At 39.4% G+C, this 21,535-nt stretch overlaps 1 protein-coding gene across 2 annotated transcripts in view; it reads left to right on the top strand.

Annotated features, from left to right (window-relative positions):
* VSIG1 (V-set and immunoglobulin domain containing 1) overlaps positions 1-21,535 on the top strand; it is a 39,243-nt gene that overhangs the window by 5,178 nt on the left and 12,530 nt on the right. Inside the window, exons 2-3 of one of the 2 annotated variants that reach the window (XM_011982518.1) lie at positions 12,856-13,019; positions 16,261-16,368. In XM_011982518.1, the coding sequence (XP_011837908.1) occupies positions 12,856-13,019; positions 16,261-16,368 (272 nt within the window). The remainder of the gene's footprint in view (positions 1-12,855; positions 13,020-16,260; positions 16,369-21,535) is intronic. The other variant, XM_011982525.1, reaches the window with a different exon arrangement.

The following is a 21,535-nucleotide window of genomic DNA, read 5'->3' as shown; positions in this document are numbered from 1 at the left end:
TTCTTGATGTGTTGAGTTTTTCTCCTAATGCCCCAGGTGTCAAGATGACTGTCAAGCTCACAAAGAGGCAGGAGGCAGTGCGGTTGCCAGGGTGGAGAGAGTCCTTCTCAACTTGCTGTGCTTGGTTTTGAATCAGGGAACAAAAATCCCAGAAATTCTCCAGCAGACTTCTCATCTTTGTTTTTTTCTGGCTCAAGGGAAACCAGGAAAAAAATGAGCATTTGGTAAAGAGTCTTGGAATAGCCATGACTAGCTTAGATCAGTCTCTATTCATCCCCCAGGATCAGGGCACTTTGCGATCCTGAACAAAATTGGGGTTTTTACTCTGTCAAGGAAGAAGTGGGAGAACAGATAGAGGGTAGACATGAATTGTACTGCCACTAAGTAATTCTAAGGGTATTCCATGTCTGTGACCACTTTTGGGAAAATGAAAATTACTGTTTAGGTTAGATTTCTCTAAGATAAATTTTTGTACACGATTTTTCAATATGATAATTCAATGCAAAACTTAGTTTTTCTTAGAATCTAGTTTCATACATTGTTTAGGAGACAGGCATTTCTTATTCATAGATTTTTAAATTTTCTTCTTTTTTTTTTGCCCCAGCTTAATTTTCTAAGGTACTGTATTTTAAATAAATTTGAACATAGTAATGGGTCTGTTGGAGATGTCTTTTTATTTAGTGATAAGGTTGTATATGATTCCATGTCGTTGTATGCAAATCTGTTCAAGTCTTTGTGTAATTTTTCAGAACATGAATGAAGCCTCTTCTCTGCTTAGTGCCACGTGTAACACGTTCATCACAACGCTCGAGGAATGTGTGAAGATAGCGAATGCCAAGTTTAAACCTGAGATGTTTCAACTGCCCCATCCGGATCCCTTAGTTTCTCCTGTATCACCTTCTCCTGTTCAAATGGTTTGAACTTCTTGTTTTGTTTTTTTCCTTCAGTAGTAATGTTGCATGTGGTTTTTGTTTCATGTTGGTATTTATTTTTAAGGACTTAAACAGGCAGTGGCAGGGAAACAGCTAACAAGTTGAATTTTTTTGTTTGTACTGTTTCATATTAGAGCTTCTCAGCTGATGAGCTCAGCACTTGTGCTAGTGTCCTCATCTCCTTCCGCTTGGAGGGGCTGTGCATGGCCTGCCCACAGGCTGCTTTATCCATTTCCCCCAGTATCTAGGACAATATTACAAAGTGCTGTGACAGAGAAAAAATTGGGAGGCTCTATTCTGCTTGGTAAGAAGTACACAACGGAATGAGGTTTTAGTCACAATGGGGTACAATTAAGTAAATCTTTAAAGGAGTTAGAAGGAATTTGAAACATAGTCTAGTGGGAACGGTGTTTTGTACTCACTATTTGGATCTGAACCCTCAGAGTAGCTGATCTTCAGTTTCTTCATGTGTAAAAATACAGTGTATATCAGAGAGTCACTGCAAACGATCTGACCCGCTTACTGTTAGGTGCTCAGTGTTAGTTTCTTACTTCCTCATTACTCAGAACAACAAGTCCTCTTTTTGCCAGGGGTGGCAGATCCGTTGTCCTTTCTGAGCTAATAAATTTGCTCTAGCATGCTGTGAGAAACTTGTAGGTGACATAAGCTTTAATGAGACTTTATTTCATCAAAGTGTTTTCAGGAGTCCATTTATAGGAGTAAGAATGCCACTTTGTTGCTGTTTCCACAATTACCTGAAGATCTGTTTGTTAGGAGAATAGGGTCTAACTTATTCCTAGGTTCTCTTACCTATCCCAGCAAATTTAGTTATATGAGAGTTAGTAAAGATTATTGCCTAGATTTATTTAGATAATTGTTTTCTAATCAGTGTTTGATGGGCTAATAATTTCCTCTGAGACAAGTGTACCATGAAAATGAGTTTTATGGCCAGATTAATTTGGGAATTGCTAGGTTAACTTAAATGATATGAATTGGGTTTCTCTAATCTGACAAGGACAGTTTGATAGGACTTGTCACAGCCTTTTTATTTATTTATTTTTTTAGAGACTGGATCTCACTCTGTCACCGAGGCTGACCCTCATAACTCACTGCAGCCTCAAACTCCTGAGCTCAAGTGATCATCGCACCTCAGCTTCCTGAGAAGCTGGGACTACAGGCGCATACCACTATGCCTGGCTACTTTTTTTTAACTTATTATTTGTAGAGATGATCTCATTTTGTTGCCTAAGCTGGTCTCAAACTCCTGGCTTCAAGCTAAGTTTTTCAGTTTATTTTTTGTAGGGATGGGGTCTCATTTTGTTGCCCAGGCTGGTCTCAAACTCCTAGCTTCAAGCAGTCTTCCCGCTTCAGCCTCCCAAAGTGTTGGGATTACAGGCATCAGCCACCATGCCCAGCTTTTATGCTTTTCACACCCTCTTTTATGCTGAAGTGTATTACGAATCTCTGAGAGGTGGAGGTGTAGTGTACAGTGTTTCTGAAATTTATTTGACAATTGAGCCCATTATATATATATATATATTTTTTTTTTCTTTTGAGACGAAGTTAAGCTCTTGTTGCCCAGGCTGGAGTGCAATGGTGTGATCTCGGCGCACTACAACCTCCACCTTCTGGGTTCAAGCGATTCTCCTGCCTCAGCCTCTTGAGTAGCTGGAATTACAGGCTTGCACCACCATTTCCGGCTAATTTTGTATTTTTAGTAGAGACAGGGTTTCTCTACGTTGGTCAGGATGGTCTCAAACTCCCGACCTCAGGTGATCCACCGCCTTGGCCTCCCAAAGTGTTGGGATTACAGGCATGAGCCACCAGGCCCAGCCTAAAAATATTTTTAAAATGTTGATTAAGTGTGTACATCTTGGATTATTTTTCTTCAGTAATAAGCACTGGCTTTTAAAGGAGATTACACATATTTCAACCACATATGCATTTTTGTTTTATTTTTAAATTTGGTCATGTCAGAGAGGGACATTGCGTTCGTGGGTTTTGTTGAAATCAGATACTAATCTTTACTTTGCTGTTTATTCATAGTCCTGTTGATATAGTGATTTTTCTGGCTTATTCAATTTTTAAATAATTTCTCAACTTAGACTGACTTAATCCAAAGGAAGGGAAATTCTTTCCCTGACACTCAGAGAATCACCTCCACTTTAGGACTAAATTTGCACTGTCCATTGTCTACATGTGGCTATCGAAATTTAAATCACTTCAGATTAATGAAAATTATAAAGTCAGTTCCTCAGTTTCACTAGTCACATTTCAGGTGTTCAATAATTCTGTTTGGGCTACTGAATTGGATGGTGCAGAGATCGAACATTTCCATCATCACAGGAAGTTCTGTTGGACAGTGCTGTAAGGGTGAGCTCAGAGGTTTTAGGTAATGTGCACTAACTGAATGATGTGACATTTTAAAAAGGTTCATCTGGAAATATATAACTTTTAGCTCTGAAGCATATCATCACTATATCATGGTTGGACAATGTCTGAAAACCATCTTTTCTTCAGAATTTAATTGGTTATGTGCTAAGAATTGGGAATCTGGGCGATAAAACGGTCTGGAGGTTTTGCTTTGCCAATTGTTACTTATTTACATGACAATGTGTAATACCTCAAAAAATATTATCTCACTTTAAAATTTGAAATTACCATCCTAATTCTAAGGTGATATTATTAAACTTTTGTAGATTTCTAATTAGATACACATTTATATATCTTCTATATTTAAAATGTTGGAAATGTTCAAGTCAGATTTATATTTCCCAAATCCTTGATTTTCATTCACCTCTATTCTCATCTGTGCTGTAAATGGCTTCCTGCTGCACTGAGGGATGGCAGAGATTGTGTCTGTCGTGTTCATTATTGTTTCCCCAGTGTTTAGCACTGTTTGTGGCACAAAATGGGTGCTCAACTGATATTTGTTGCTAGGCTCCACAGCCTCTTCCATGGCTTGACTTGTGTGAGTACTGTGTGTACTCTACCATAAAGTACTTTTTCCAAGAGTGGTCTTCAAAGGCGGTTTGTGGGGGTTTGTTTATTGTTTTGCCTTATCTGTTCATAAACTCTCACCCTTAGCCAATCTCGTAACAGATACTGGGTCCCAAACTAGAGAACTTATGGCCAAATAATATCTCTAAAATCTCTGTTTTTAGGGAATAAGTCTGGGAACTTTAAGGGCTACCAAATCCCCAGTTTTATCATTTTTATTTTGGACACTTTAAAGACATTTGGAAGTCATCATTTAAGCACAGCCAGAGATGTAGCTAACTTCCAGGATAAATGAAATGGATTCTTTGAGAATGGGATGGAACCATCTTTCTCCAATGAAGTTTTTGTTGGAAACATTAGCTGCTTTCTGAAAGCCAATTTCTTTTTTGGAGGAGGCATTATGGAAACCAGGAAAGCATGGGGAGGAGAATATTGGGAAGTGGGAAACTATGGAGTTAAAAAGTGCTGCATTCGTGTCTGCATTCAGGCACTTTACTTAATTTATCAGTGCATTGGTTGCCATGTAAACAGCCAGCTTCTGGCAGGAAAGCAGCTGGATCAGGTGGCCTGGCTGTGACAGAGAACACAGATATTGAATCCATGAAACCAAGAGTAATCAGTACAACGATTTTTTTTCTTTTACTTTTTAAAAGTGTTTATCAGTCCTTTAAGTTCTTTTTGTCTGACTGCTGTCTTTAAGTAAGAAAAATATGAAATAAATAAGTCTTTGGGTACGCAAAATTGGGATGATGGACAGGAATTAGTCCCTCTATGAAATTTCCTCTGAATCTCTCATAATTTCTGTATCCTCATCCCTTCACCCTCAATCCTCCACCACCCTCTGTGACCCTGCAGGCAGCTGGGGCAGCATAGAGATCGTCTCTTGAACTTGACTTTCTCTTCCAGTGCTTGCCTGCCAATCCTATGTCCCATCCTGGAGAACTTTTATAGTCTTCGACATTGCAGTGGATAGTAACCAGTTAATAAGATGAGCCAGTGACTGTATAGTGCTCCCCAAAGTGCCATCACCTAAAATAGCCCTTTGGAAAGTGCTCATATAGAACCGAGAATTTTAGTGTAGTGGCAGGCTGGATGTGGGTAGGGAGCCCTTCGGTGGTCCTCCAAATCCTATGGGAAGCTTAATTACTTCACCTTTCTGTAAGGCCAACAGTTCTCAGAATTTGTGGTCTCAGGACAATTTTATACTCTTAAAAACTGAGGGAGATTTCTGGTCTGGACATGTGGTACAGACCTGTTTTTCATTGTTCCTCCCTGCTAAGCACAAGTATAAACCCTGGAAATAATGCATGAGACAACCAGGGGAGAACTCTGAAAGGTTGTAAGAAGAAGGCAAACTGGTTTGAGACCCAGGGAAAAACAAAGAGCAAGGGTATCCTGTTTCCCACCCAACAGAAGAAAAAAAACCTAGTCCTGGCCATTCCTGATACCCAACTGAACAACAGAGGGCAGCCCAGGTAAGCTTACTCCTCCCTTAGAGTCCCTGTGACAACATCAGGTGGGCCCAACACCACAGGTAAGGGGGGATCTTCAAAAACCCCACCAACAATAGTGGACGAAAGAAGTATTCGCCTTCTCCCTGGGCCTGAGATGCCCCACTTTCACCTAGAGATATCGAGGTGAGAAGGTAGAACAGACACGAGGCATAAAGTGATGGCAGGCGGCACAGTCTGGGAAGGCTCTGTCTCAGTGGGTGTATGACTGTTCTCCCCTACCCATGGAGACACCAACAGTGCAGGGCACCAGTAGAAGTGTCCCACCATACCTACCCTCACTGAGAGACACCTGGAAGCCTGACCTAGGGAATCCTTTCTGCTCCTTCAGGCGATATGATCTGGGACAAATGTCAGCATCAGTGATACCCGATAAACAAGAGTAAAACAATACTGAAAATTAAACTGCTGTTAGAACAGCAGACCACAAAAGTAAGCCATCACCTGCATGTGAAGCATAAATAATGTGACTGACTGAAAAAATAAAAAATGTAAATAGGAGTTTCCTAACATAATAGGCAAAATGTTCAATCAGAAATCATCTGTCATACCAAGAATCAAGTAAATCACAACTCAACTGAGAAAAGGCAACTACTGCCAACATTAAGATGAATCGGATGTTGGAATTATCTGACAAGGATTTTAAAGTAGCCATTATAAAAATGCTTCAACAATCAATTAACATTATCTTATAATAAGTAAAAAAAAAAAAAAAAAGGAAACTTGCAGAAAAGAAAAAGAAGTTATAAAAATATAAGAAAGAAGGAAATCCTGTCATTTGCTACAGCATGAATGAACCTGGGGGACATTATGCTAAGTGAAGCAAGGCAGACACAGAAAGACAAACACCACATAATCTCACTTATATGTGAGATCTAAAAGAGTTGAACTGAGAATTAGAGTAGAATGGTTACCAGGGACTGTGGCTTGGAGGGAGTGGGAAATGGGGAGAAGTTGACCAAAGGGTAGTAAGTTCCAGCTAGACAAGAGGAATAAGTTCTTAAGACCTATTGTGCAGCAAGATCACCATAGTTGATAATAATGTATTGTGCATTTCAAAACTGCTAAAAGCATAAGATTTTAGTCTACACATTGGGTACAGTGTACACTGTTTGGGTAATGGGGGCACCGAAATCTCGGAAATCACCGCTAATAAACTTATCCACGTAACCAAACACCACCTGTTCCCCAAAAACCTATTCAAAAAAAGAATAGATTTTAAATGTTCTTGCTATGAAAAAAATAAAAATAAAAATAAAAAGATAAGTAGGCCAGATATGGTGGCTCATGCCTGTAATCCTGCCACTTTGGGAGGCCGAGGCAGGCGGATCACTTGAGCTCAAGAGTTCGAGAACAGCCTGGGCCACATGGTGAAACTCCATTTCTACCAAAAATATATGCGCACGCACACACACACACACACACAAAAATTAGCCAGGCCTGGTGGAACGCGCCTGTGGTCCTAGCTACTCGGGATGCTGAGGTGGGAGAATTGCTTAAGCCTGGGAGGCAGAGGTTGCAGTGAGCTGAGATCACACTACTGCACTCCAACCTGGGTGACAGGGTGAGACCCTGTCTGAAAACAAAACAAAAGAAAAAACAAAAAAAGATGAATATGTGAGGTGATGAATATGTTAGTTTGATGTAATCGTTGCACAGTGTATACATATATTAAAATATCACATTGTACCCCATAAATACATGCAATAATTATTTATTAATTAAAAATAAAAATTAAGTTAAAAACAAGAATTTAAAAAAATACATACTCTGTGATTGTCTACTATTTTTCTAAAGACCCTTATAATCTACAGGTTCATTCTCAATTTTCTTTTTTCCCCCCCTTGGACTTATTTTTGAATAAAACTGGCTTGTTTGTCCCTTCCCCCCCCCCCAAAAATATAAATTATAGAACGGTAAAATAAAATAACAAAAATGAAAAACTTGCTGATGGACTCAATAGAAGAGCAGAGATGACAGAAAATAGAATCCATATCTGGTGAAACTACCCTTCAGGAATTAAGGGGAAATAATTAAATTCTCAGTTGAAGGAAAACAAAAAGATTTGTTGCTAGCAGATATACTGTTAAAAAATAGCTAAAGGGATTTCTTCAAGCAGAAAGTAAATGATAAAGAGCAATCAGGAAGGATGAAAGGACAACAGAAAGAGCAGAAATGTAAGTACATAAAGTAGACTATCTTTTAACTCATGAGTTCTATAAATCATATTTGATAATTGAAACTATAACACCATTTTACACTCTAGACAATGATATTTAAAAGTGGGGAAGGTAAAGGAACCTAAATGGAAGTGAGGTTTATACACTTCAATCAAAGTGGTAAAATATTGATATAAGTAGACTGTTATGACTCACATATGAATGTTAAATACCCAGAGAAACCACTAGGAAAATTCTACAAAGATACATATTTTAAAACACTACAAATAAGTCAAGATGGAATCATAAAAAATGCTCAAGTAACTGTCAGAAAAGCAAGAAAAGGGAAACAGAAGAATAATAACTGAAGGAACCAAACAAATAATGAAATAGCAAACAAGAATTAATATATCAATAATTACATTAAACAATTATATTTAATGTTAATACAATTACAGTTGTCCCCTTTTATCTGTGGTTTTACTTTCTGAGGTTTCAGTTACCCATGGTACAGTACAATAAGATATTTTGTGAGAAAGAGTGTGACTGTGTGAACACAATCACATAATTTTTACTCCAGTACATTGGTATAATTGTTCTATTTATTAGTAGTTATCATTGTTAATCTCTTACTGTGCCTAATTTATAAATTAAACTTTATCATAGGTTTGTGTGTATAGGAAAAAAAACATAGTATACACAGGGTTCAGTGCTATCCATGGTTTCAGGCATCCACTGGGGATCTTGGAATGTATCTCCCTGGAATAAGTGGGAACTATTCTATATGCTACTCACAAGAAACTCACATTAAATTTGATGACATAGGAAGATTGCAAGTAAAAATATAAAAAAAGGCCTACCACATAAGTATTAATTTTTCAAAAATCTGGAGAAGCTTCATTAATATCTGATAAAGTAGTCTTCAGAGCAAAGAAAGTTAAAAGAGACAAAGAGAGACATTACCTAATGATAAAAGGATCAACCCAGCAGGAGGATATAATGATGTTTAATGGGTACACACCAAACAACTAAGTCTCAAAATTCATGAACAAAAACTGATCAAGCTAAAAGAAGAAAGAGACAAATTCACAATTATATTTGGGAACTTCAATACTCCCTCTCAGAAACTGATAAATCTACTAGACAGAACATCAGTAAGTATAGGGAAGATCTGAAAAAGACAACTAATTGATCTAATTGAATATTTTTATCTAATATTGAATATTTATTGAATATTTTTATGATTTTATATTGATTTATCCACAGTGGTTTTAAATTATATCTATTTGTATAGAACACTCCACCCAACAACAGCAGAACACACTTTTTTTTGGCACCTATAGAAAATTCACCAAGATAGATCGTGTGCTTGGCCATAAAACAAACCTAAACAAATTTAAAATAATTGAAATCATGCAGAGTATATTCTCTGACCACAATTCAATGAAACTAGAAATCAGTAGCAGAAAAGTATCTAAACACATGGAAATTAAACAACACTCTTCTAAGTAATCCATGGATCAGAGGAAATCTCAAAAGGAATTTTTAAAAAATACATAGAACTGAATGCAAATGAAAACACAACATATTGAAATATGTACCACGTAGCTAAAGCAATTCTGAGAGAGAAATTTATAACACTAAATGTTTACATTGGAAATAAAGAAAGGTCTTAAGTCAGTAATCTAAATTTCTACATCAAGGATCTAGAAAAGAAGACCAAAATAGGGCCAGGCGTGATGGCTCACGCCTGTAATCCCAGCACTTTGGGAGGCCGAGCGGGCGAGGCGGGTGGATCACGAGGTCAGGAGATAGAGACCATCCTGGCTAACATGGTGAAACCCCGTCTCTACTAAAAATACAAAAAATTAGCCGGGCGTGGCGGCGGCGCCTGTAGTCCCAGCTACTTCGGAGGCTGAGGCAGGAGAATGGTGTGAACCTGGGAGGCGGAACTTGCAGTGAGCCAAGATTCTGCCACTGCATTCCAGCCTGGGCGACAGAGCAATACTCCGTCTCAAAAATAAATAAATAAATAAATAAATAAACAAACAAACCCAAAGCAAGCAGAAGGAAGGGAATAATAAAGAGCTGAAATCAATTAACTTGAAATAGAAAAACTATAGGGAAAAATAAATTACACAAAAATTTGCTTTTTTTGAAAAAAAATCAATAAAACTGACAAACTTCTAGCAAGACCAATAAAAAGAGTTAAGATCCAAATCACTAATATCAGAAATGAAATATGGAATAACACTATAGATCCTGCAGTCATTAAAAATATAATGAGAGAATATTATGAACAACTATACATTCATTTATTTGACAACTTAGAAAAAATTGGCCAATTTCTCCAAAACAGCAAACTACTAGAACTCACCCAATATGAAATAGATAATCTGAATAGCTCTATAACCATTAAAGAAATTGAATTCATAATTTTGAAAGCTCCTACAAAAGAAATCTCCAGGCCTAGATAGCTTCAGCAAACAATTCTAGCAAACACTTAAAGAATAATTAAGATCAGTTTTACACATTCTCTTCCAAAACATAGAAGAGGAGGAAACACTTCCAGCTCATTTTATGAGGCCAGTATTATCCTGATACCAAAACCAGACAAAAATAGTACAAAAATAGAAAACTACAGGCCGATATCTCTCTCATGAACCTTGACACAAAAATCCTTAGCAAAACACTAGCAAATTGAATCCAACAATGTATGAAAAGAATTATACACCATGACCAAATGGGATTTATTTCAGGTTTGTAAGGCTGGCTCAACATTCAAAAAGCATTCAGTGTAATCCACCATATCAACAGGCTAAAGAAAAAAAATATGATCATATCAACTGATGCAGATAAAACATTTGACAAAATCCAATACCCATTCATCATTAAAACTCAGCAAGTTAGGAATAGAGGGTGTATTTGTTTCCCAGAGCTGAGGTAACAAATTGCCACAAACGGGGTGGCTTAAGGCAAGAGAAATGAATTCTCTCACAGTTCTGGAGGCCAAATGTTTTAAATCAAACTGTTGGTTTCTTCTGAGGTCTCTGAAGGAGAATCTGTGCCATAAGTCTTGCCTAGATGGCTGCTGGCAATTCTCGGTATTCTTTGGCTTGTAGATGCATCATTCCAATCTCTGCTTCTGTCTTCACTGAGCCTTTCCCTTTGTGTGTCTCTGTGTTAAGACTCCCTCTCCATTTTCTTATAAGGACAACAGTCGTTGAATTTAGGGTCCGCTCTAAATCAATGATGATCTCATCTCAAGATCCTTAATTACATCTGCAAAAACCCTATTGCTAAATAAGGTCACATTCACAGATACTGGAGGTTAGAAATTGAACTTACCTGTTTGGGGGACACAATTTAACCCCCTACAGAGGAGAATTGCCTCAACTTGATAAAAACACCTACAAGTAACCTGCAGTCAACATTATACTTAATGGTGAAAGACTGAACGCTTTTGCCCTATGATTGGAAACAATGCAAGAATGTCCACTCTCATCTCTCTTATTCGACATAGTACTGGAAGTTGTAGCCACTGCAATTAGGCAACAAAAATAAATAAAAGGCCTACAAATTGGAAATGAAGAAATAAAACTCTCTATCCCCAAAAGACTTGCATCTAGATTATATAGAGAATTCTCAAAACTCAATAATTAAAAAACTAAACAATCCAATTAGAAAATGATCAAAGGATATAAACAAATATTTTGCTGAAGATGTACAAATGGCAAATAATCCCATTAAAAGATAATTAGCATCATTATCTATTTGAGAAATGCAAATTAAAACCACAATGATTATATTACTTCATACCTGCCAGAATAGCTAAAGTAGAAAACTGTGACAACACCAAATGCTGGTAAGAATGCAGGACAACTGAATCCTTTTTTTTTTTTTTTTTTTTGATGGTTTTTTAAGCCCAGGCTGGAGTGCAACGGTGTGATCTCAGGTGCATGCCACCACACCTGTCTTTTTCTTTTTTTTTTTTTTTTTTTTTTTGGAGGGGGGTATGTATAAAGGTACAGTCATTATGGAAAACAGCCTGGCTGGTTTTTTTTAATAAAATTAAATGTGCAACTGACATATGATCTAGCAATTGCACTCTTGGGCATTTGTGCCAGGGAAAGAAAAATTTATGTTCATGTGAAATCTGTACCTGAGTGTTCATTGGAATTTTATCCAATACTCAAAAACTGGAAACAGCCCAGATGTCCTTAAATGGATGAATGGTTAAACAAACTGTATTACATATATGCCATCAGGTACTACAAATCAATAAAAAACACAAACTAGTGATACACACAACAACTTGGGTGAAATTTTAGATAATTATGCTGAGTAAAAACAGTCATCAATTCCAAAATGTTACCATGATTCCTTGTATATAACATTTATGAAATGACAGAATTTTAGAAATGAAAGATTAGTGGTTGTTCATGGTTAGGACAGGAATGAGGCGCAGGATGGAGGTGAGTGTGATTATAAAAATGTCAACATGAGAGGTCTTTGTGGTGATGGAACTGTTCAGTATCTTGACTGTGGTGGTGAATACACAAATCTACACATGGTAAAATATAGAATTAAATGTGCATGTGCACACACACAGCAGTACATATAAAACTGGAGAAATATGAATAAGGTTGATAGGTTTTATCAATGTCAGTATTCTGGTTGTGATAGTATACCATCATCTTACAAAATGTTACCATTGCTGGGAACTGGGTAAAGTAAACATAAGATCTGTCTTATTTCCTAGAACTGCACGTGAATCTACAAATATATAAATAAAAATTTCAATTAAAAATTATTGAGGACCCAAAAAAGAAACTGACATGTTTTGCCTGAGATTTACCCGATTTTAAAACTGTAAGTCCCACATTCAGGGAATTCCCTTGGTACTGGGAAAACTGGGTCAGTTGTTCTCTATACTCCCAGACAGTTTTGGGTCCCTGGGCAAGACTTTAAGAACCTGTGTAAGGCTGCCCTTAATACAGAAGAAATTCTCAGTTCGGTGTTATTACCTCACCATCATCTAGAATTTGAGTATCTTCATATGATAATTTGTTAGAAACTCCCCTCCCCCTACCCCAGTGAGACCCAAGAAAGCTCAGCTTTCTTGTATGATTTATTCTGCCTTCTCCCCCTCACCTTGGATTCTTCAAATAAGATGTCTTTGTAAGTGTTCTGTGATGAAACAGTGTTATCAGAATGTGAGTATGTACTATTTTTTTATGATTATCTTTTCAGGTCAGGTTAGTGTGGTGCAAGTGACCATCCCAGACAGTTTCGTGAACGTGACTGTTGGATCTAATGTCACTCTCGTCTGCATCTATACCACCACTGTGGCCTCCCGAGACCAGCTTTCCATCCAGTGGTCTTTCTTCCATAAGAAGGAGATGGAGCCAGTTTCTGTAAGGACACATTTTCCTAAACTCTTCCCCTTTTGTAGTTCTGACTGAAAACTGTTGGGGTAGAAAAAACGTGAAATGTGAAAGAATGGCATGCCAGTGACAGTAGTGGCAGGAATCTCAGATACAAAAGTTTGAAGACAGCTGCATAGAGAAGATCATCATCTAAGTGACTTAACTCTTGTCCTCTTTTCATATTTAGTTATAACCCATTATCTCAGGTCTGTGTAGGCCCACATCAAGTGGATCATGTATTTTAAAGACAGAAATGGTTCTTCTCATAGGTGAAATGAACAGTAATTCTGAAAGGGCTCCCCCTCCGCCTTTATCTCCCTGTTATTTCCAGAAGAAATTAGTTCAAATCCAAGTCCTGATTGATCTACAGATCTCTGCCAAATTTAATATCTAGGATCTGACTGTCAAGTGAACTAGCTCACTGTGCTAGACTGAGGCCTGACAGAACGAGACTCCCCAGATGGGTGAAGAAGGGCCATAGTAGTGATGAACCCTGTGTAGTTCATCAAGAACAGCGTAAGGATAGAGGACAGGGGATGGAGTGGGTAGGCATAGGGTCTGGGGGAAGAGGTTGCCAGAAAAGGGTGGGTTGAAAGTCAGGGGAAGAGAATGATTTCACATGCAAGCTGCCTATTCCCAGGTTTCCTTCATCAGGCCTTGAGGGAAATTCCTTCTTTAGCCCAAGGATTCAAATTGTATACTCAAAGGTGTGTGTGTGTGTGCGCGCACGCGCGCATGCGTGCACACATGCGTGTGTGTGCCTGTGTGCTCACGCACATGTTTATGTGAGCACATATGCCATGCATGCCTACACATATCTCTTGATGGAAAAGGTCTGTAGCTTTCTTCAGGTTCTCAAAAGGTTGCATGACCCAAAGCAGAGTTTAGAGAAGAGACAAGTCAGTGTGGTTTGGAGTAGTTGGATGCAGCTGAATTGGGCCTTGAAGGAAAGGAAAGGTTTTGATTAGTAGAAAGATAGAGGGAAAGCAAGTTGAGGAGGCTGGGGGAGGCCTAGGGACAGGGGTGGAGAAGAAGGAAGGCATTAGTTTAGAGGAGCCACATGTTGGCCAGTGTCACTTCAGCCATCACTAGTCCTTCGGAGGTGCTGAGTCCTCTGTTTACAAATCCTGAGCATTTGTTTAGCAGGAAACGCCGTACAGGGGGAGACTCCATCAATGCCACTCTCTAGTCCAAGTTAAACAATTTTGCTCAATACTGGTTACCTTGGACAAGTATCTGAATCACTCTGTACCTCTCTTTAAAATATGGTAGATCAGCAATACCCATGGGAAATCAACTGGCATAATGCATGTGAAAAATATAAAGCCCTATAAGTTTTATCCATTGTAAACACTATTATGATTATCATCATCCACAGCAGCACCACCACCACCAGTGCTTCTACCAGTTTGCATCACCCAAAATGTCCAGACCCAAGGCCTTGTATGTAGGAGTCAGCTAAGAAATTATTGCCTTCTTTTACAGGATGCTCTGTTAGATTGTAGATGACAATAATCACATGACCTTTCTTCCTTTTTAAAGTTCGATTTCCGGAATAGTCTTTTCAACACATTCTTTATCTATAGGCTTGAAATCTTTCTCATTTTGCCAGGTGGGGCTGGATTTAGAGAGACCTCGCCAATGTATTTTTAAATATTTTCTGCTTGATACTCAAATCAAGATGTTCTAAACTGCCTGAAGGCTGGGCAAGGCCAGTCTCAGTTCAAAAACCACAGATTTTTATTTATGCCTCCTCTGACATTGGGATTTACAAGGCCACTTCTTGGTTGAACTGTGTGTCTAGTGAGGAACTGGGAGGGAGCTGCAGAGCCGAAGGATCTTGTGACCAGCAATGAGCTTTTTCTATACCAGGAAATGCAAGGGAAGAAGATATGGTGATTGAATTGAGTGTGGCCTGAGCCCAGAACATCTCTTGAAGCACTTAAAAAAAATCTGTTCACAAATAAATATTTATTGAGTAGCTTATTTACTTGCCATTTGCTTCATTCTCCAAAATGTCAGTTACAGGTGGGGCAAGTAATTTAAGATATATACTCTTTTGCAATGTCCACATTAAAGGAGGGCATCTGCACTGAGCTGCTGGATCAGGCAAAACCTGCTCTCTGATCGTAAAGCTGCATGATACCTGTGTTACGCCTGGGCCTTAGCCGCATAGAAGACAAGCTTTTGTGTTTTTATTGCTCCCACAGCTTGGGAGCAATAAAAACCATCCCCCAAAGGCAAATTTTATCTTCTTTCTATTTTCCTGTCTTGCTTTAGCTTATGCTAGCCAGATCCCCATTACAACCATATTTAGCTCTCTACTTCTAGAGAACTGGAGTCCTTCCCGTCTCCCCACATCCTGCTGGCATGGGCTTCTCACTGCTTTACCAAATGAGTAGTTTTGAAGTCCTAGTGGAAACCTCCTGATGAATGTCAGTTGTTCTTGCTCCGCCATTTATTTATTGACTGGGTGATCAAACGACTGGTAGACACGTCGTTTGACCTTTCAGTTGTTCAGTTCCCAATCTTTAAAATGGGGCTACTTACCTATCTCATAGGTTTAATATGAAGATTAAATGAGATGATGCTTGTGAAGCACTAGGAAGCCTTCTACCCAGTAAGCATTCAGTGAATGCGAGCTTTTAAAATTGGCATCATCACTTACAAAACGGCGATTTTGCAAAATCCCTGTTCCCTCCATACCCCTGGTGATCTGGAGGGACTGAGTCATGGGCACTAGGGAGCCTAGCTCAAGAAGATACACTTGAACAGGGAAAGAGCTCTTCAGGGCCATCCTAGCCCAAGATCAGCTTCGAGTTCCACTGTTTACCAGGTCACTGTAGCTAAAGGGAGGGCCCAGGCCCTTTCTCTGCCTGCTTCTTATCCCTGAACTGACAGCCTGTTCAACCAAGAGGTTGCAGACATCCTGTGTTGAGGTGGTATTTTTCAAAATGGGAATTGGTCTCCATTTCAAGACTGTTTCCTCTTTGAAAACATTCACAATTCTGTGGAGCATGTTGTATGTTAATCTAGGGATTGCTGGTGGAACATTTATGGGAGGATAAAAAGACTGCTGCACTATTAGACAATTCTGTGATTTATGGGACTAAGATGTTGCCAGACATCAGTGGTCACACTGAGAGATTCAGTTCAACTCCTGGGTTGATGTGGCAGTATACTGTATAGCATTCAGCTCTCAGATCCACCCATTTCTGCTCAAACACAGCACAGCTCGTGCCTCAGTACTGAGGGTATGGAGGAAAAGGCAGTCAGTCAGTGTCTAAAAATGACGCATGCAAGAGACGCTCGGGGAAGATGTAGCTGGACCTCTCAGGTAAGAACACTTATTGGTGTACTACTGGACTTCTTCATTGTTTGGAGACTCCAGGGCACTGACACCAGCTTTAGGAATGGGATGGAAGGGTCTGACTTTGGTAACAATCAAGATCAGCACAAACCCCTGACAAAACTGGGACAGTCTTGAGTTTACCTTCTCGCATCCATGTCTGGAGTTCTTCTGCCTCTTCCTAAAGGCTTAGGACCCTATTACTGCCCTGATCAGGGCAGTGGCCAGCTCTTTCCGTAGTCCCATCTTCCCTCTCCTGAAATCATTGTGTTAGATTAGCAATTGACTCTGAGGCCTGGTATTCCTCAAAACCCAGGGGCTGATGTTATTTCTTACTGACTATCCCCTGTGGCAAATAGAGACTGAAGTATCCCACAGGTCTTCCCACTAAGACGGCCAGGATATTCATTAACATGGTCCTTCTCTCAGAGAAACATTCCTCTCAGAAAATAAGAACAGCTTTAGATAGTCAATCCCTCAGCAGGGAATCTCAGCTGAAAACTCTAGGCCAGGTATGGGCAGGCTAACATGGAAATTTGGGGTGGTCTGTTGCCTTTCTGGTCAGGCAGATGGCCTCATCTTCCATCCAGCCTGTTAATGCTAACACTGCATACAGAGACCTTACCTGTCCATGAACAGAGCATGCATTGACTCTACTTAGCATGAATCTCTCAGACAATACTTATTCTTCAAGAATGTTCACAGTGAAAAGTACCCTTTGCCAGTCTCATAAACAACTTGGACAACTTCTTTCCCAAGACCTAGTGTTCTTATGTTCTCTGGCTTCTCAGATTTTACAACCTGAAATACATACAACAGAGCCACACAACAAAGAATTGTCTGCCCAAAATGCCAGTGTCACCCCTACTGAGAAATACTGCAAGTTCTTCCTTGCCCTACCATCAAATTTATGTATTATGTCCCATTCACTTTTTGCTAAATCTGATAAATTAATCTCATGGTAAGGTGTTAGGGACTAGTGATAGCTTATTTTGTTCTCTTCTAAAGAATGCATTGAATCAGGGACCTTCCATGCCTTCTTCCAAAAGGAGCAACTCAAATGGTAGATACCCAGGCAAATGGCAGGTTGGTAAGAGAGTTGGTTCGGAAGCAAAAGAGTCGTTCTTTGGTATCCTATTTCTTCCACATGCCATCCCTGCCCCCAATACAGTCCGAATACAATTCTGAGCTTGTGACCATTGCCACCTTATACCTGCACACCCCTTCCCTACCCCGTGGCTAGCCCCTCTATCAGCAGTACAAGAAAGCAAGAAGCTGGAAAGGAAAGAATGTGTGGTTTGCTGTGGACGTCCATGTCCTCCACATTCGCAGAAGGAATCTGCAAAAGCAGCTCTGGAAGCTAACTCCAACTCAGATTGAAACAGAAAGCAAACTGAATTCTTTCAACCCTTCTCGTTTATGCTCCATGCTTCTAGTTAGAGAGCAGTGTCACTAAGCTGAGGAAAAAGTCTTTTAGGACAAATCTGGTTCCCAGCTGCACGGCCTTGTGTGACTAGGAACTTGGCACAGTAGGAAGGGAAAGGTTGCTCTGCAAAGAACTGAGGGGCCTACAATTGCAGCTGGCAAATGTTGAGGGCATCATATGGTGAACATACTCAGCATGGGAAGCACCATGCCAATAAATAGCAGCAATTGGCAGGAGAAAGTTTGGGCTGGAGCGGGGAATGGAATGGCCCCGAAGAGGGAAGGTTGCCCAGGAATCATCTTTCTCACCTTAAGAAGGACTATGAGTGCCGTCTTAATATATTCAGTGGGAATCAGGTGGTCTGAATTCCAGGTCTGACTGTAAATTGTGTGACCTTGGGAAAATTGCTCCCTCTATTGAGGCCTCGGTGTCCTTTTTTGTATTAGAAAAGGATGAATTCGAGTTCACTAACCGCAGGCCTCTGGGTCAGATTTGGCCAGTGGATGTATTTCAGTCAGCCTGCCCAGTACTTTGTTTGTTTGTTTCAACAGTTTGAATGCCTTGTTTACGTTGACTTTTCAGTTCCTTGCAGTCCCCATATCTGTTATGATCTTACCACTACTTACCAGCCCCTCCCAGCCATTTCCCATATTTCCAATATCCATCAGGCTCCTGAAGGCCCCTTAACCTTAGAAACCACAAATCAAACTATCTCACAAGGGTCTTATAATTACTGTGCAATTATGACTCCACCCATCAGCCTCTAGCATCACCCAGGGGGCAGGCAGAGAGGACCTTGGGAGAAAGCAGGGCAGTCTACCATGAACCCAAGCACAAAGTGCAAGTGGGTAAAAAATTAACAAGCACCCTTTAAGGGAACACTGGGATGGATTTCCTTAAAAAATCACCTCCTCCTCACCCCCACCCAAAGATGTGGCCCGTTGAAGATCCAGGGCTTTTTCTGGACCTCCATTGCTTTGATGTCCAAATTGATAATATTCTTTCTTTGAAAAGTATACAAGCCACACAGGATCATGGGCCGGGCTTTGGCCACTGTTCAGCTTTGATTTTTAAAAGAGTTATTCTTTTATGGAAAATGGAATCAAGTTGTAGTCCTTCCTATATGATTAGATAAGCAGTTTCAGGAAAACACTTCTTTCTTTTTTCTTTACAAGGACAGTGTGACTGTGTGGACTTCCCCCTAACAGAAAGCCCCTCCATGTATGTGTCTGGCTGCTGCTGTCTACCCCCAGGTACTTTACTTTTCACACAGAACTGTGAAGCCAAAGCCTTGGCTCTTTTAGGTCTCCACTGTTAGCCCTCACTACCCTTATTTCTGTCTCTAATACCTTTTAGTGTCAATTGTGAGAGGGCGAAATGTATTAGACTACAGCATGAGGAGCTAGCATATAAAAGGTAGTAAAGGTCTTTTTCATAGGTAAGGTTTCAGGGCCTCATTGCTTTCATACTCATTTCACCTTGACTCATGCCCAACTGTGGGACTTTTACAGTGGGCATGGACACATGGATACAGTGAACACTTTTACTTCTTTTCATATCCTAATTCTGGCCTAAAACACACTATTTTGGCCTCGTGATCTCTACAGAAATAAGGTCCTTTTCACCTGGATCCTCTGGGACTTGCTGTGGGCCTCAGGCAGGACTGATGTTCTATCTCATTGTGATGTCATCAAGCATCAGTATAAAACAGGGCTGATGTTTTACACTGTCCACAGTCTCCTTAGGAGGAGGGGAAGTGGCCAGATGTTGAGGCTGTAAAGGGCACTCTTGATGGACAGCAGGCTGAACTCCAGGTAAGAAACAATAAGACCTCAAATTGCCAATTAGAAAGTAAATAAGCCCCATGCTGCCTAGTGAAAGTGAAAGCCTGATAGCATGGGTGTCAACTCAAATGAAAGTAATCCTCTGATGTGTTGAACCTCCTCCTGTTCCACTTGAATACCTTGAGTTAATCCTGGCTTTCTCGTTTGGAAGTCAAACAAGACCATTCTGGGGCAAGAGTTTGTGATTTCAGTACGTGTGAATGAATGAATTATAAATGGCTGCATTTATAATGCAGGCAAGAAAGCATGTTGATGTTAGAAAAAATGGGAGAGAAACAAATAGTTTTCTCTTTAAATGTACTCTTTTCCTGGGATTTTTCCCTCAAAATCCAGCTTTCTGCCTTAGTTTCGAAATATATTGACTTTCTGCTTAAAGGAGAATACATTTGAATTCATCTAGACAATATCTTTTAGTTTTCTAATTGCTTTCCCTCTTTTATTGGCCTATTAAGGTAAAGCTCACAGTACAAGGAATTGGGAAAATTGGATCCCAGATCTGTCTCAATTGTCAATTTTGTGTCTTTTATTTTTTAACCTTTCTGGGCTTTGGTTTCTTCTGTAAAGTGAGGGAAGTGAATTAAATGAATTGTAAGGCCTTCCAGTAGATTTTATGAAAATATTAGTCTCACCAGACTAAGACAATACAATTTATTGAACAATAACAATCACTTGAATAACATACATTTACATGAAACTAACAAAATATGAACATAGAAGGTGTGTATTATGAAGGGACCTCAGGAATTACCTAATCCGGTGATTACCAAGCTTCAGTCATTCATGTACCATCTACATGATTTTTGTCATATTTATGTATCACCAGCACTATTTATTATTTAATGTTATTCTCCGTATTGACTTGTTTTCTTAAAATCTTTTAAAAATCTACCTTAAGCTACCCTATGCAACAATATTCAGGAAGTCTTAGATTTAATGTGCTAGATATTTATCTTTCTAATACACATTCAAATTTGTAAGTTTTCATTTATATACTAACTAAAATCAACTTAACTGCCTATACTTGGTAAATACATATCATACATAAAACATTACTCTCTTTTCTCATTCAGATGTGGGAAGTAGAGGTTGGAGAGATTAAATAACTTTGTTTCTTATCTAAAAACAGGTTGCCATGGAGGCATGACTAGAGGCCACCTCCCCTAACTATGTCACAGTGAGAGGCAGAGCTGTGACTAACTCAGGTCACCTGACCCCTAGACCAGGACCCTTTCCACCACATCATGCTGCTCCCACAGTTGCCATTATGATCTAAGTATCTATGCTCTTTAATAGAGATGTAACTAGAATCCAGATCTTAAGTTTAATAAGTTGTAATAATAATAAATGAGCCCTTGTGGCTTTAGATGGGTCATTTAGTCTCTCTGGGTCTGAGATGCCTTATTTGTTTAAATGACAGAATTCCAGTTCTGCCTTCTGCCACATGGAGAGAAAGATGGTAGCTATCACTGGCTGAGCACTTCCAAGGTCCTTTACTAGATTTCTTAGTTTCATCTTCACAACACCACTATAAAGGGATGAGAGCAGATGATTTCTAAGATGCTTTTCTGCTTTGCTTCTAATAAACAAAACAAACCCAAATTTGTCTATCCAAAAGAGTAGATGTGTCTAAAAGGAGCATGAACATTTGAACATTTAAGGAAAGCAGATAGTCTCACTGGGTAAGGTAAATTCAAATTTTAAGAAGTTTACAAAATAGTTAAAAAAATGATAGTTTTGGTTTCCCATCAGACATTTATGTTCTACATAATGAGTTTCTCTCAGGTGGATTCATTAAGTGAGCATCTCGATCTCATAGCCCAAGCTTAGGTGTTGAATCCTGTCAGCTCCAGCTGCCTCCTCCTCTGTAAAACAGGCATAATAATCC

The sequence above is a fragment of the Mandrillus leucophaeus genome, unplaced genomic scaffold, assembly GCF_000951045.1.
Source record: "Mandrillus leucophaeus isolate KB7577 unplaced genomic scaffold, Mleu.le_1.0 Scaffold1055, whole genome shotgun sequence".
Lineage (NCBI taxonomy): Eukaryota > Metazoa > Chordata > Mammalia > Primates > Cercopithecidae > Mandrillus > Mandrillus leucophaeus.
Note: the sequence above shows the minus strand (reverse complement) of the source record. Positions and strands in the feature narration are given on the sequence as shown.